We start from the raw sequence: 15,022 nt of genomic DNA on the forward strand, positions 1-15,022 counted from the left end.
TAGCAAAAAAAGCATTTGATGATAGCATCCTAAAAATAGACGATAATTGTAAAACCCACAAAACCCACAAATCAATCAACAAAATCAATCCAAAAATCAATAAAAAGAGATAGAACAAATACAATTAAAACTACATATCAATATTTGTTTTCCTTTGTCACCACTAAAGTTGAATTTGTTTTACGTGTGCGATGATAAAATGAATTGTTCAACAGCTGGTCTATAGTCATTCAAATTCATCATATAATATATCAAGTTAAAGCCCTATCTTTCTAGTTTTCAAAGATTCAAACCGCTCATCAATTGGATTTTTATTGCGCAAGTTATGACTAATTTACTACTGTATGTTCAGTGGAAATCGAGAAATAGGGGAAACTAGAATGTGTGTGATAATAAAAGTAACGGTTCAATAGTGGGGTTACAGTTATCCAAATTAAGCATATAATATATCAAAAAGACATGTCTGTCTAGTTTCTAAAGATTCAAGCCTCTCATCAATTAGGTTTTTATCGAGCAAGTTATGATCAATTTACTACTGACTGTTCAGTGGAAACCAAAATATATGTGATGATAAAAGAAATTGTTTGCCAGTGGGGCTACAGTTATCCAAATTAAGCGTATAATATATCCAATTAAAGCCATGTCTGTCTAGTTTCTAAAGATTCAAACCTCTCATCAATTGGATTTTTATTGAGAAAGCTATGGTCAATTTACTACTGATTATTCAGTAGAAACCGAAATGTGTGTGATGATAAAATGAATGGTTCGACAATGGGGCTACAGTTATCCAAATTAAGTGTATAATATATCAAATTAAAGCCTGTCTGTCTAGTTTCTAAAGATTCAAACATCTCATCAATTGGATTTTTATTAAGAAAGTTATGATTAATTTACTACTAATTGTTCAATGGAAACCTAAACGTGTGTGATGATAAAATGAATGGTTTACTAAAGCTACATAGTTAAGCATCAAACATCAGTTAATATTTGTTAAATAAATTAAATTAGTTATATTCAACAACAATTCCTTTTTATAATATATGTATATAACATAAAAAGATATCGACAAAAAGAGATAGAACAATTATAATTAAAATTACATATCAATATTGGTTTTCCTCTAAGAATAATAATGATAGTTCGACATATTACAAATGGTTTACTAAAGTTACATGGTTCAATAACAAACATTAGATGATATTTGTCATACAAATAAAATTTGTTATATCCAACAACAACCTGTTTTCATGATATATATATGTAACATAAAAAAATATCAACAAAAAGAGATAGAACAAATACAATTAAAATTACATATCAATATTTGTTTTCCCGTGTCATCACTAAAATTGAATTAATTTTATGTGTGTGATGATAAAATGAATAGTTTGGCAACAGGTCTATAGTTATCCAAATTCATCGTATAATATATCAAATTAAAGTTCTATCTTTCTAGTTTCCAAAGACTTAAACCGCTCATCAATTTGATTTTTATTGAGCAAGTTATGATCAATTTACTACTGACTGTTTAGTGGAAACTAAAATGTGTATGATGATAAAAGGAATGGTTTAGAATTAGGGCTATATTTATCCAAATTAAGCATATACTATATCAAATTAAATCCTTGTCTATCTAGTTTCTAAAAATTCAAACCTCTTATCAATTGGAGTTTTACTGAGCAAGTTATGATCAATTTACTACTGACTGTTCAGTGGAAACTAAAATGTGTGTAATGATAAAAGGAATTGTTCGGCAGTGGGGCTACAATTATCCAAATTAAGCGTATAATATATCAAATTAAAAATCTATCTGTCGAGTTTTTAAATATTCAAGCCGCTCATCAATTGAATTTTTATTGAGCAAGTTCTAGCTAATTTACTATTGACTGTTCAGTGGAAATCGAGAAATAGGAGAACTAAAATGTGTGTGATGATAAAAGAAATGATTCGGTAGTGGAGCTACAGTAATTTAAATTAAGCATATAATATATCAATTTAAAGTATTGTATATCTAGTTTCTAAAGATTTAAAACTCTCCTCAATTGGATTTTTATTGAGCAAGTTATGATTAATTTACTACTGATTGTTCAGTAGAAACATAAATGTATATGATGATAAAAAAAATGGTTCAGCAGTGAGGCTACAGTTATCCAAATTAAGCATACAATATATCAAATTAAAGTCATGTCTATCTAGTTTCTAAAGATACAATCCTCTCATCAATTGGATTTTTATTAAGTTATGATTAATTTACTACTGATTGTTTAGTGGAAACTCAAATATATGCGATGATAAAATGAATGGTTTACTTAACCCAAATTTAAGGAATTATCATATTAAGACTGATAATAAATATTTCAAATAACACATATTAATTGGAAAATGGAATCAATCAAAATTAATTCATTTAACATAGATATTCGCATATTAGCAGGACATAAACAATTAATCATTCATATAACAAATTAAAATACACGAATGTTTTTACAGAAAACATATTTAACACAAATGAACTGTTTCTACTAATATAGATATAACACATACTCATAGTTTGGCTGACAATATGATCATCCTCGATTTGATCTTAATAAAGTACATGAACATTCCTTGAAAACAAACATAACAAAATTTAATCGATCTTCATGTTAAGATTGTTAAGGAACAATTATTCATTCGTATAATAATTGTTACCTGAAAGTGAAATCAACAAAAGTTAATTAATCTTCATATTAAAATGGTTAAGGAATACACTTACCATTCGGGATGACTAACACGATTAATCATTCAAATAGATTAACCGAACAAAAACAATCATTCAATCAAATAATAACTGTTAAAATAATTAGGAGATATACTTACAGTTTCGTATTAAAATAGTTAGAAGATATACTTATAGCTCAGGAGAACAAATCAAAATAACAACTCATTTGACAATGTCAATCGGACATCCTGCCTTTATTTCATGACAATTCATAAATCTTTGACCTGTAAATAACAATAAAAATATAAATAAATAAAAAATCATCGATTAACAAAATCATGAAGAAACAGACGTATTATTGACACAAAGTAACATGACATATAAACAATTAACGAAAGACCAGATGTATTGTTGACACCAACTAACATATTGTGATAATACACAACTGAACATACGTCCCTTTTATAACCCCTTATTTAGACCTTTCGAATGCCAACGCAATTAAATTCGAATTGAATACGAAGAAATGTTTGCAATGTCTATACAATACACCTATGTAATTATTAATAGTAATCCTAGACAGATGTCTTTAAACCACAATTATTAATAGCAATCCAATGCACTCGTATACTTGTCATTACTGCACATCAAACGCATCAAAATGGTTACAACTTTGGAATGTCAATGAAATGCATCTGTATTATTAATACAAATCCACTAATTTTTATTAATTATCAATTGTAGATGGAGCAATAAATACAAACCCAACGTGTCAAGATAAAGCAATTTGGTTGGGCTTATGAAACCACAAATCCTACTTGTCAATCCAATATGTCCAAATGGAACAATTTTACGGCCCCAAAATGAGTTCTAAAATGTGGTACGTGTCAAACAACCAAGAGGGATATAAAAAAAAAAACATTTAATGATAGCATCCTAAAGAAAGACGAAAATTGTAAAACCTACAAAACCTACAAATCAAATAACAAAATCAATCCAAAAATCAACAAAAAGAGATATAACGAATATAATTAAAACTACATATAAAAATTTGTTTTTCTTTGTCATCACTAAAATTGAGTTTGTTTTATGTGTGTGATGATAAATTGAATGGTTCGGCAGTAGGTCAATAGTTATTCAAATTCATCGTATATATATATAAAATTAAAACGCTATCTTTCTAGTTTTCAAAAATTCAATCGGCTCATCAATTGGATTTTTATTGAGCAAGTTATGACTAATTTACCACTAATTGTTTAGTGGAAATCGAGAAACATGAAAAACTAAAATGTGTGTGATGATAAAAGGGATGGTTCGACAGTAGGGCTACAGTCATCCAAATTAAGCATATAATATCAAATTAAAGTCATGTTTGTCTAGTTTCTAAAGATTTAAACATCTTATCAATTGGATTTTTACTGAGCAAGTTATGATTAATTTACTACTGACTGTTAAGTGAAAACTAAAATATGTGTGATGATAAAAGGAATGATTTGGAAATAGGGCTAAAGTTATCTAAATTAAGCATATAATATGTCAAATTAAAGTCATGTCTGTCTAGTTTCTAAAGATTCAAACCTCTCATCAATTGGATTTTTATTGAGAAAGTTATAGTCAATTTACCACTAACTGTTTAGTGGAAACCGAAATATATGTGATGATAAAAGGAATAGTTCGAAAGTGGGGCTACAGTTATCCAAATTAAGCGTATAATATATCAAATTAAAGCTCTGTCTGTCTAGTTTCTAAGGATTTAATCCTCTTATCAATTGAAGTTTTATTGAGTAAGTTATAGTTAATTTACTACTAATTTTTCAGTGAAAACCTAAATGTATGTGATGATAAAATGAATGGTTTGTTAAAGCTACATGGTTTGGCATCAAACATTAGTTGATATTTGTTAAATAAATGAAATTAGTTATATTCAGCAATAAACTCTTTTCATGATATATGTATGTAACATAAAAAGATATCAACAAAAAGAGATAGAACAATTACAATTAAAACTACATATTAGTATTTGTTTTCCTTTAAGGATAATAATGATGGTTTAACATATAACAAATGGTTTACTAAAGCTACATGGTTAATACAAATAAAATTTGTTATATTCAACAACAACCTGTTTCGATATATGTATGTAACTTAAAAAAATATCAACAAAAAGAGGTAGAACAAATACAATTAAGACTACATATCAATACTTGTTTTCCTTTGTCATCACTAAAATTGAATTGATTTTTTGTGTGATGATAAAATGAATGATTCGGCAAGAGGTCTATAGTTATCTAAATTCATCATATAATATATCAAATTAAAGCTCTATCTTTCTAGTTTCCAAAGATTCAAACCGCTCATTAATTAGATATATATATTTTTTTTAGAGTAAGTTATGATTAATTTACTACTAACTATTTAGTGAAAATCGAGAAATAGGAGAAACTGAAATGTGTGTGGTGATAAAAGGAATGGTTCGGAAGTGGGGGTACATTTATCCAAATTAAGCATATATTATATCAAATTATAGCCTTATCTGTCTAGTTTCTAAAGATCCAAACCTCTCATCAATTAGAGTTTTATTAAGCAAATTGTGGTCAATTTACTACTGACTGTTCAATGGAAACCGAAATGTGTGATGATAAAAGGCATGGTTCGATGGCGGGGATACAATTATCCAAATTAAGCGTATAATAGATCAAATTAAATCGCTATCTATATAGTTTATAAATATTCAAACCTCTCATTAATTGGAGTTTTATTGAGCAAGTTATGGTCAATTTGCTAGTGACTGTTTAGTGGAAACTGAAATGTGTGTGATGATAAAATGAATGGTTCGCCAGTGGGGCTACCATTATCCAAATTAAGCGTATAATATAAAAAATTAAAGCTATATTTGTCTAGTTTTCAAAGATTCAAACCGCTCATCAATTAGATTTTTATTGAGCAAGTTATAGCTAATTTACAATGATTGTTTAGTAGAAATTGAGAAACAGGGGAAACATAATGTGTGTGATGATAAAAGGAATGGTTTGGAAGTGGGGCTACAATTATCCAAATTAAGCGTATAATATATAAATTTAAAGCCTTGTTTGTCTGGTTTCTAAAGATTCAAACCTCTTATCAATTGGATTTTTATTGAGCAAGTTATAGTCAATTTACTATTAATTGTTCAGTGGAAGCCGAAATGTGTGCGATGATAAAATGAATGGTTCGGGCAATGGGGCTACAGTTATCCAAATTAATATATATATATATATATACTTATATATATATATAATAATATAATATATATATATATATATTAATTTGGATATATATATATAATTAAAACATTGTCTATATAGTTTCTAAATATTCAATCCTCTCATCAATTGAATTTTTATTGAGCAAGTTATTGTCAATTTACCACTGATTGTTCAGTGGAAACTGAAATACATGTGATGATAAAATGAATGGTTTACTTAACCCAAATTTAATGGATTATCATATTAGGACTAATAAGAAATATTTCAAATAACACCTATTAATTGGAAAACAGAATCAGCCAAAATTAATTCATTTAACATATATACTCGCACACCAGCAAGACATAAACAATTAATCATTTATATTACAAATTAAAATACATGAACGTTTTTACATAAAACATATTCAACACAAATGAACTGTTTCTACTAATATAGATATGACACATACTCACAGTTCGGCTGATAATAGGATCATCTTCGATTTGATCTTAGTAAAGTACATAAACATTTCCTTGAAAACAAACATAACAAAATTTAATTGATCTTCATGTTAAGATTGTTAGGGAACAATCATTCATTCGTATAATAATTGTTACCTGAAAACGAAATCAACAAAAGTTAATTAATATTCATATTAAACTTTTAAAGGAATATACTTACCGTTTGACAGGATTAACACAATTAATCATTTAAATAGATTGACCGAATAAAAACAATCATTCAATCAAATAATAACTGTTAAAATAGTTAGGAGATATACTTACAGTTTTATATTAAAATAATTAGAAGATATACTTATAGTTTAGAAGAACGAATCAAAATAACAACTCATTTGACAATGTCAATTGGACATCCTGCCTTTATTTCATGTCAATTCATGAATTTTTGACCTGTAAATAACAAAAACATAAATAAATCATCGATGAACAAAATCATGAAGAACAGACATATTATTGACACAAACTAACATGACCTATAAACAATTAACAAAAGACCAGATGTATTGTTGACACCAATTAACATATTGCGATAATACACAACTGAACATATGCCCCTTTTATAACCCCTTATTTAAACTTTTCGAATGCCAACACAATTAAATACGAACTGCATACGAAAAAATGTTTGCAATGTCAATACAATGCATCTATATAATTATTAATAGCAATCCTGAATGATATGAACGTTTGGAATACCAATGCAGTGCATTAATATCTCATTAAACCTAATCGAGAAAAGTTTGGGTTGATATGAACAGTTGCAATATCAATGCAGTGCATTAACATTTCATTAAACCACACATCTAACGTGGCAAGAGTGAGTAATTCTAGAGCTTTAAAATAAAGCAATTTTAGAGCTTAAAAAAAAAAAAAAAAGTGTCCTACGTGTCACTCAAATAATTATATTTTTACTTTGGATTTGGAATATCAATGCAACAATTAATATATGTCCACATCATCACCAATAAAATTCAATCACCAATAAAATTCAATCACATGACAACTACAAATCCTATGTGTCAAAATAGAATAATTTTAGAGCTTCCAAAATGTGTCATGTGTCGATCAACCAAGAGGAGTTATATATATATATATAAGCTTTTTGTTTATGATTCAATCTGTAAAGTTAACTCTCAAGACAAAAATATTCATAAGATATGGTCATTAAATTATAAGGTAACTCTTAAAATTAGATATAATATTTAATATTTTGTATGTATATATCTCTTAATAAATATGCAGATATATATTGTCTAATGTCTATATCAATTACTAATATTGGGATTTATTAATGAGAAAACACATACACTCAAAAACTGCTTTTAAGCCTTAACAACTTCAATTTTTTATCATACTAATTTGGCAGGGTCAATGTTAATAAACAAATAAGCCGTGTCTCATACTAGAGGATTTCTTGTACTTTGTCTTGGATATCCAATAACATAGGAACAACCCAATAATCCCTCTTTCTTGAAATAGCTCTGCCAAAATCTGCCATACAAATCAATTTGGAACTGCATCTATCTCTCTCATTTCTGAGGCTATTTTGTATTTGACACGTTTGACATATTCAATAACTAATTTGAGTGTACTCCCTGCTTGGAAAAATTAAAACATATACCAATATATAAAGGGTTCTCAGTTATGATTACACAAAGAATTTGAATGAAGTTGAGTTTTTATCATCAGCAAAATAAAACCAAAAGAAATGTCGTCGACTTCGCTGAGGCTACCATCAATGGTGCTGATTCCCTTGGTAATATGTAGTCTGATGGCAGTCTCAGAGGGTAACTTTAACGCCGACGTCGACATTACATTTGGTGAAGGTCGTGCTAAGATAATGGATGGAGGCCAAACCCTTTCTCTTACTCTGGACAAAACTTCTGGCTCTGGCTTTAGGAGTAAGAATGAATTCATCTTTGCAAGATTTGAAGCGGAAATGAAACTAGTGCCTGACAATTCAGCTGGCACCGTAACCACATTCTATGTAAGTTTCAACCTTGATCAAAGTTTTATATATTATATTAATGGCTGACTTAATTAAGTTTTTATGCAGCTAACTTCACCAGAAGGACCAACTCACGATGAGATTGATATTGAGTTCTTGGGCAACACAAGTGGGGATCCATATACAATGCATACCAATGTGTATGCACAGGGACAAGGCAGGAGAGAACAAGGTTTCAATCTCTGGTTTGATCGCACAAAGGACTTCCACAATTACTCTATCGTTTGGAATCCTGAACAGATCTTGTAAACAACTCTCATTAATTATATTATACCGAATTGTCTGTAATGAAAACATAGTCGTTTCGTTTCTAATAATTAATATTGAAAATAAGTGTAGGTTCATGGTGGATGGAAAGCTTATAAGGGTGCACGAGAACCTGGAAAGACTGGGAGTTCCATTCCCAACAAAACAAGCCATGAGGCTTTATGCCAGTCTCTGGAATGCTGACCAATGGGCTACAAAAAAAGGGCTGGAGAAGACCGATTGGACAAAGGCTCCTTTCACTGCCTACTACAGGAATCTCAAAATAACGCCTTATGCAGGCGAGAAAATAGGATTTACTGACCAAGAAAAAATAGATCTTCACAGGGTGCAAGTGAAGCACATGATTTACAACTACTGCGACACCTATGCCAACGATACTGAATGCCAGTTTGTAAGATCAATCCAGCCTGGAATGGCTCCTACAACAGCACCCACTCCCAACACTACTACTGCTCAGCCGTCTCCAAACACTACTCAACCTGCTCCAAACACCATTCAACAGGCTCCAAACGGTACTATTCACTGAAACCTTTTACACGTACCATCAACAATAAGCACAAATACAGGAATCCAAACATGTAATTTGCAATGCTGGTTATGCTTTCTTATTGCTGTTGATTAGTTTNCTGTAAGTTTTGGAGGGTCAAACATTGACCCAACGGCATGGGAAGATAAGAAGTGCAGAGGAGAATCGAGATTTCCAGCCCAGGTAATTTAAATTCTTAATTATTATTACTCTAAGTTAGAGTAATTAATAATGATTAATTAGTTTCAGGTTAGAATTAGAATGAAGAAGAAATACAAACCACTGGAAGAAGATGCTTTTAGGCCCATTTTATATCACTATGACGGCCCAAAATTTCACTTGCAGCTTTCTGTTCCAGAGGTACACTTTGCTTTTGTTTTTTGTTTTTGTTTTTGTTTTTATTACTGTACACTTTGCGATATTTTAAGAGAAATGCGAAAAATATTTTTGTCTTTGCTATATTGTCTGTTGTATATGTGTTAAAAGGAGAGTGAGAAAGTGAAAAAAAGACAATACTTAGCATTTCACAAATTTTGAATGTCAATCGAATGATTGATATTCGTTGGATGGAGTCAAACTTTAGGATTTGGTTGTGGATAAATATATTTTGGTCTTATAATATTATTGATTAATGTTTCAATTGGATATATTGCAGGCACTTGCACTATTGGACTTGTTCAAAGAGGAGGAAATGTAAAGGGTGAAAAGAGGACTATATCCTTGACCATAAAATAAAAATTAATGTAGAAAACCACTAGAAAATATTATTGTTTGGAAATTGTAATACACAAGTTAGAAGTTTATGCAAGAAAATGAACAACACTAGTTAATTTTTTTTATTATTATTAATTTAAAATTTCTTAAGTATATAAAAATTAATATTCTTTTTGCTTTTAAGGTTAAAAAATTGGTTCATTTATTATCATCCCATTTTAAATGTATGTTTATATACTAATTCACAAATAAGGGGGTGTATTTGATATTATGATAATTTGGTTCCTTTAGAGCTTTATTTTGTTGTGTAACTCCACCGTCTGTTTCAAATCGTAAATAGATTATGGAATCTCTAGGATAATAACAGATACGTCGCTTAGGTTTGGGAAAAAAATTTGGCTCCAACGAAATGCGAAAGTGACATTTCAATCCTCATAAATCTTTGTTAGTTCGTATGATGATTAATGTTGTGAACATAACAGAGCATTAATGAGACCTATTATAATTTGTAACCCATGTTGCGATAAATATTGCAATAAGTTCACGGTGCTATGGTGAATGAATAGATTTTGTATCAAATAAAGGGACAATAGGCTTCCCTTGTCTTTCGTGCACTAAGTGTGAATTTTCAAGGGATAGACATTAATATTTGGGTTGCAATCAGGCAAAGCAACAACAAAAAATGCAACTTGGAAAAGATTTTTAGTAAGAAATTCATTTGGTAAGCACATGGGATTATCTTATCCAGCAAGCCGTCTTCGGAAAAGATTCAAGAAGAGAACTTCTCCTGATGATCTCCAAAAGTTCAAGAGAGATTTTTGGGGCTTTTATTTTGGGGGTCCTAGGCAGGTGCCTCACCTCACCTGCCTACCCCTTGGGCTGACCCTGCTTATGACGAGATAATATTGATATTAGAAAATCAGTTTGTGCGCATCTTAACTAATTCTTTGAGACCCTAAAGTTGAACGATTACGTAAGCCTTTTAATGGTCACCCCTATTAAGGCTTGTGGGGATTTGAACTTTAAAAATTCATAAAACCTCATTTCACTCTTTTATCAGACTATTCAGTAGTAGTTCTTAATCAAATATTTCTAAAGCACTTACAAAATCCAAGAGACACATAAGCGCAATTAAAGTGTCAAACCACATAACAGCTACTATTGAAATTATATGTTCATAGCCCAAAACAAAAGGCATTAGGTCACATGCATTGAGTTATAAAGTCTCTATATATTTTTTATTTTGTATTTTGTAATGGGGAGGGATATATTTTTATTAAATATTTCAAAAACATACACTTTTTGGGGTTTAATCATTGAGAGTTTTTATTTCAATCAATATTTTAGTAGTATTTTTGAATTTTAATGTTTATTGTTGATTTATGAACATTTTTTTTTTTTTAGTATAAAATAACGGAGTCAAGACCATGATAAGGCGGGCTTATTACATCCCTCTAAAGATACTTTTTTAAAATCAATTCTAGAGTTCTCAGATTATTTAATAAATTTATTATTTATTTTGTTATTCTTACTCATGATTATTTTGTTATTTGAGTAATTATAAAATCTCTTTAGACATAATTTTAATGTCTATCGAATAAAACCCGACCCGTCATATCGACCCGAAATTTGACGCTCTTGTTGAGAGAGTAATCACATTACATCCATGCACAACCTACGGTCTTCTCTATTGAAAAAAAATCAAATCTTAGAATTCCCGAAATGATCTAAACTCACCCATCTCTTAATAAATACTCTCCTTTTATCTTTTTCTAATGGCTTCTTCTTCTCTTCTTCTTCTATTTCCACAATTCTCCCAGCCCACTAAACAACTCGCTTTCCCAGTGGACCATTCATCGCCATCCTCCGTTCAATCCTCACTTCTAACTTTCTCGATCGCATGCGAAACCCAGCTTCCCTCGATCTCGTTCGATCATCAAAAGGTCTCGCTGTTTCATCTCATTTTACTTTTTATTTAATTTTGTGAATTTGGGTTTGTTTAATTGTTTATTTATGAGGTTTTTTTTTTTTTTTTGTTTAATTTAGTTCATTTGTTTGATTGTGTGTGGAATGGGGTCGGTACCGGTGGGGTTTACCGGGTGATAGTTTGATAGTGAGTAACGATGTTTTGGTGGTCTATCAATTTTGTTGCTACACTGCAGGAAAATTTCCAAATTTAGATACGGTTACGGAAGGTCCAGTCAGTAGCAAACAGGTACCAGTGTCGTAGTTGTCGTGTGTAGTTGGTTACTAAGTAACAAGGTTTCTGTGGGTCTTTGTACAATTTGGGGTACAATACTGAAAATTTGCGAACATGGATACGAACATAACGGTCCAGTACGGTAGCAAACCCTTGTTTGAGAGATTTTTTGCGGTAATGTTGCTAAGCTAGATATTTAGTGTACAAGTTCTGATAATTTTTTGGGGAAAAAGAAACCCGTTGTTGGGGAGATGTTTTTAATACTAAATATACATGTAGTAACGAAAACATAGGTACAGTGATATTGATAGACTCAACCGTTGCACCGTTGCAAACTTGCTTCATGTGATTTAGGTTTGGTTTATCTAATTGAGTTGATGTTCATTTCAGCTTCATAGTTTCGTTTTCGTTTTATACTGCAAATCCTGAGAATGATGGGAAGAGAGTACGGAGTTCTACCTCACAATGGAATGTGCTATTAGAGATCATCCCTTGTGGGTTGGTGCTACCGAGGAGAAATTGACTCTGCATGGAGGTACTGGTTAACTTAAAAACTTGCCCATGGTTTTGATATTTTTTCAGTATGAGATATAATGTATAACTCAAGTGTGTTTTTAGTAATATATCAGTGTGACAAAAATACTAGGCTGGTCGTGTTTAATAGTTTTGAAAATATTGAATGATATGGAATTTAAGTATGTTCTGGTTCAAGAGTAACCTAATTAAGTGTAATGGATGTGACACAGTAACTAAGCGGGTCAGGTTTTCATAATTTGGTACATTGGGTAATGATAGACTTTATATTTATCAGGTCATGATGATTATAATTTTATTTGTGTTTTAGTATGTAGCATGTGACAAAAAATTAGCGGAATGTATAACCATGGGAAAATTAACATGAAACCAGGTAATGAATATGAATTCTAACGCTACATTAGTTTAGTATATATAGTGTCACCTGACTGGCTGTGTAACTTAAACTATGGAAAATTCAAATAATGCTAACGGTGTGAAAATTAATTGACCTTCTCAAAAGTTTTGAAAATATCATGAACCTCTCCAAGTTTGTTTTTAAAAATTTTCTAGAAATTTACCATCTCATACACAATATGCTAGTGTTCATCACTTTGCCATATGCTGCAGGGGTTGAGCAGTATGTCATGACAAGCTGTTTTCCGGACGTTTCTTCAACTCATGAGGATTTGAAGATGATCAGGAATCTAGAGAGAATATGCCTGCTGCAAACTTCTTGAGGCTGAGCATTGGATATACCGGTGGTACTTCAAATGAAGCTTCATGGCTGGTATGGTACTGACCTTCTTATTGTGGGAAGTTTATTTTGTCTGGATGAAATTCATCTACACTGCTTATTGTAGGACCAGGCATAGTTTTAAGTGTTGTTGACGTGATGGTGGTGGTGTAATGAGCATTTTAATGCTATATTATGATTGCCTTTTGTTCCATTTAAATTGTGAACTTAATAAATAAATATTATAGAATGTGAACGAATGTGATGTCTCGACAAGTGAAATATAGGTTCTAGAATTAAAGAAAAAACCTTGAGGGAAGACGGTCCCCGTTTTTGTAGTTCCAATTTTAGATTTCCAAACCTGGCCGTCAAAACTTGATAACAAAATGATATTATGTTAGAATAGGCGAATTTTGAAAACACTAGATGAATTACAAAGATGGGGTATGCTAATTCACCCCATCAATCAGACTATTATGATAGACGTTAGATGCACCATTACTTTGGCTTAAAAAAAAGGGCAATGTCTAGCTGCATGCATTTTCCAGGCCATCTTATTTTGAGTTTAAATATGATTTTTTTTTTTTGGCAAACCTCGATGGTATGAGGGAAATCTTATAAATTTTGTTCTGTATTTTTCTATAAATGTATTTTATGCTGGATTTGCAGTTGCAAAAATATTGCAACTGCTTAATGCTGTTGTTCATAGATAATAATCAGTAAACTAAATTATGTGATTAAGGCTTTGATGATAGTGATTAGCTTATGTAATGATCTAGCAACAATAGCTTGGACCTTGGATCTATGATTGATTATTATGGATGATTATGTTCATTCTGTGTATGTAAGTTACTCTTCACCATCATCATGGAAGAGGGCCATTTATTCAATGACTGGAGCTATACCTTTATCCAGTTACATCTTTAAATTTTATTTCTAATTTAGATGTCATTTTTATGGACTGAATATTATTAGTTATATTGGTACTTATTCATATTTGTTCCTTTCCCCAGCTTGGTGAAAGAATTACAGAAGATGAATGCTGTAAAAGCTCCTCGTGAGAAGCTTCTCTGATATGAATGTGTGAGAGGTGATCAGCAATTTACTTCTAACTGCATCAATGTGGCGGATACGGCACTAGCAGGGGCTGATGACTTCCTTCGTCCTTATTTATGTTAGATCAAGGCCAGCTCTCGTTAATAAGTCGTTCTGCCTATCGTCATTTCTCAGTTTGGAATCATGGTTCCCGTGGTCCTGTATATTTATTAATTCATGGTGGCTCTCAAGATCAATTCAAATACATGCAACTTCATTTTGAACGGATTGATGAATTTGGACGGATTGGATTTGATCCAAATTTTCAAAAACGATTCAACATGTTCGATTAGCATATGCTGTCAAAAATGTTCAGTCAAAAGAAAACTGAAGAAATAGATGTTAAATTGAGCTTCAATCTAAAGTTAGCTCAATCTTGCCGCATATTGCTCACTTTATTTGGACTAAATTAGGTTAGATTTTCTTGAATTTTGGTCGATTAATTTTCTGTTGACTTGAACTCGAATTCCCTTTTTTATTTGGATTAGATGGTTTGAAATTTCTACGAACCGTC

The 15,022-nt window shown here is 30.9% G+C and overlaps 1 protein-coding gene across 1 annotated transcript; it reads left to right on the forward strand.

The window, feature by feature from the left end:
* The first annotated feature begins 8,157 nt into the window (after positions 1–8,157).
* LOC116109311 (xyloglucan endotransglucosylase/hydrolase 2-like) lies at positions 8,158–9,947 on the forward strand. Its single transcript, XM_031395550.1, has 5 exons — positions 8,158–8,436; positions 8,506–8,702; positions 8,797–9,236; positions 9,366–9,433; positions 9,906–9,947. Exons 1-5 carry the CDS (start codon positions 8,158–8,160, stop codon positions 9,945–9,947), a joined length of 1,026 nt encoding a protein of 341 aa, XP_031251410.1.
* Positions 9,948–15,022: the final 5,075 nt, after the last annotated feature.

Source organism: Pistacia vera, unplaced genomic scaffold (genome assembly GCF_008641045.1).
Source record: "Pistacia vera cultivar Batoury unplaced genomic scaffold, PisVer_v2 Contig578, whole genome shotgun sequence".
Classification (NCBI taxonomy): Eukaryota; Viridiplantae; Streptophyta; class Magnoliopsida; order Sapindales; family Anacardiaceae; genus Pistacia; species Pistacia vera.

What these genes read in the sequence shown, in the direction of transcription:
- LOC116109311 (XM_031395550.1), top strand. Translation starts at nt 8,158, where the DNA reads ATGTCGTCGACTTCGCTGAGGCTACCATCAATGGTGCTGATTCCCTTG. An exon ending in GCACCGTAACCACATTCTAT is followed by an intron (nt 8,437 to 8,505) that starts GTAAGTTTCAAC and finishes GTTTTTATGCAG; the next exon opens with CTAACTTCACCAGAAGGACC. An exon ending in CATTCAACAGGCTCCAAACG is followed by an intron (nt 9,237 to 9,365) that starts GTACTATTCACT and finishes TAAGTTTTGGAG; the next exon opens with GGTCAAACATTGACCCAACG.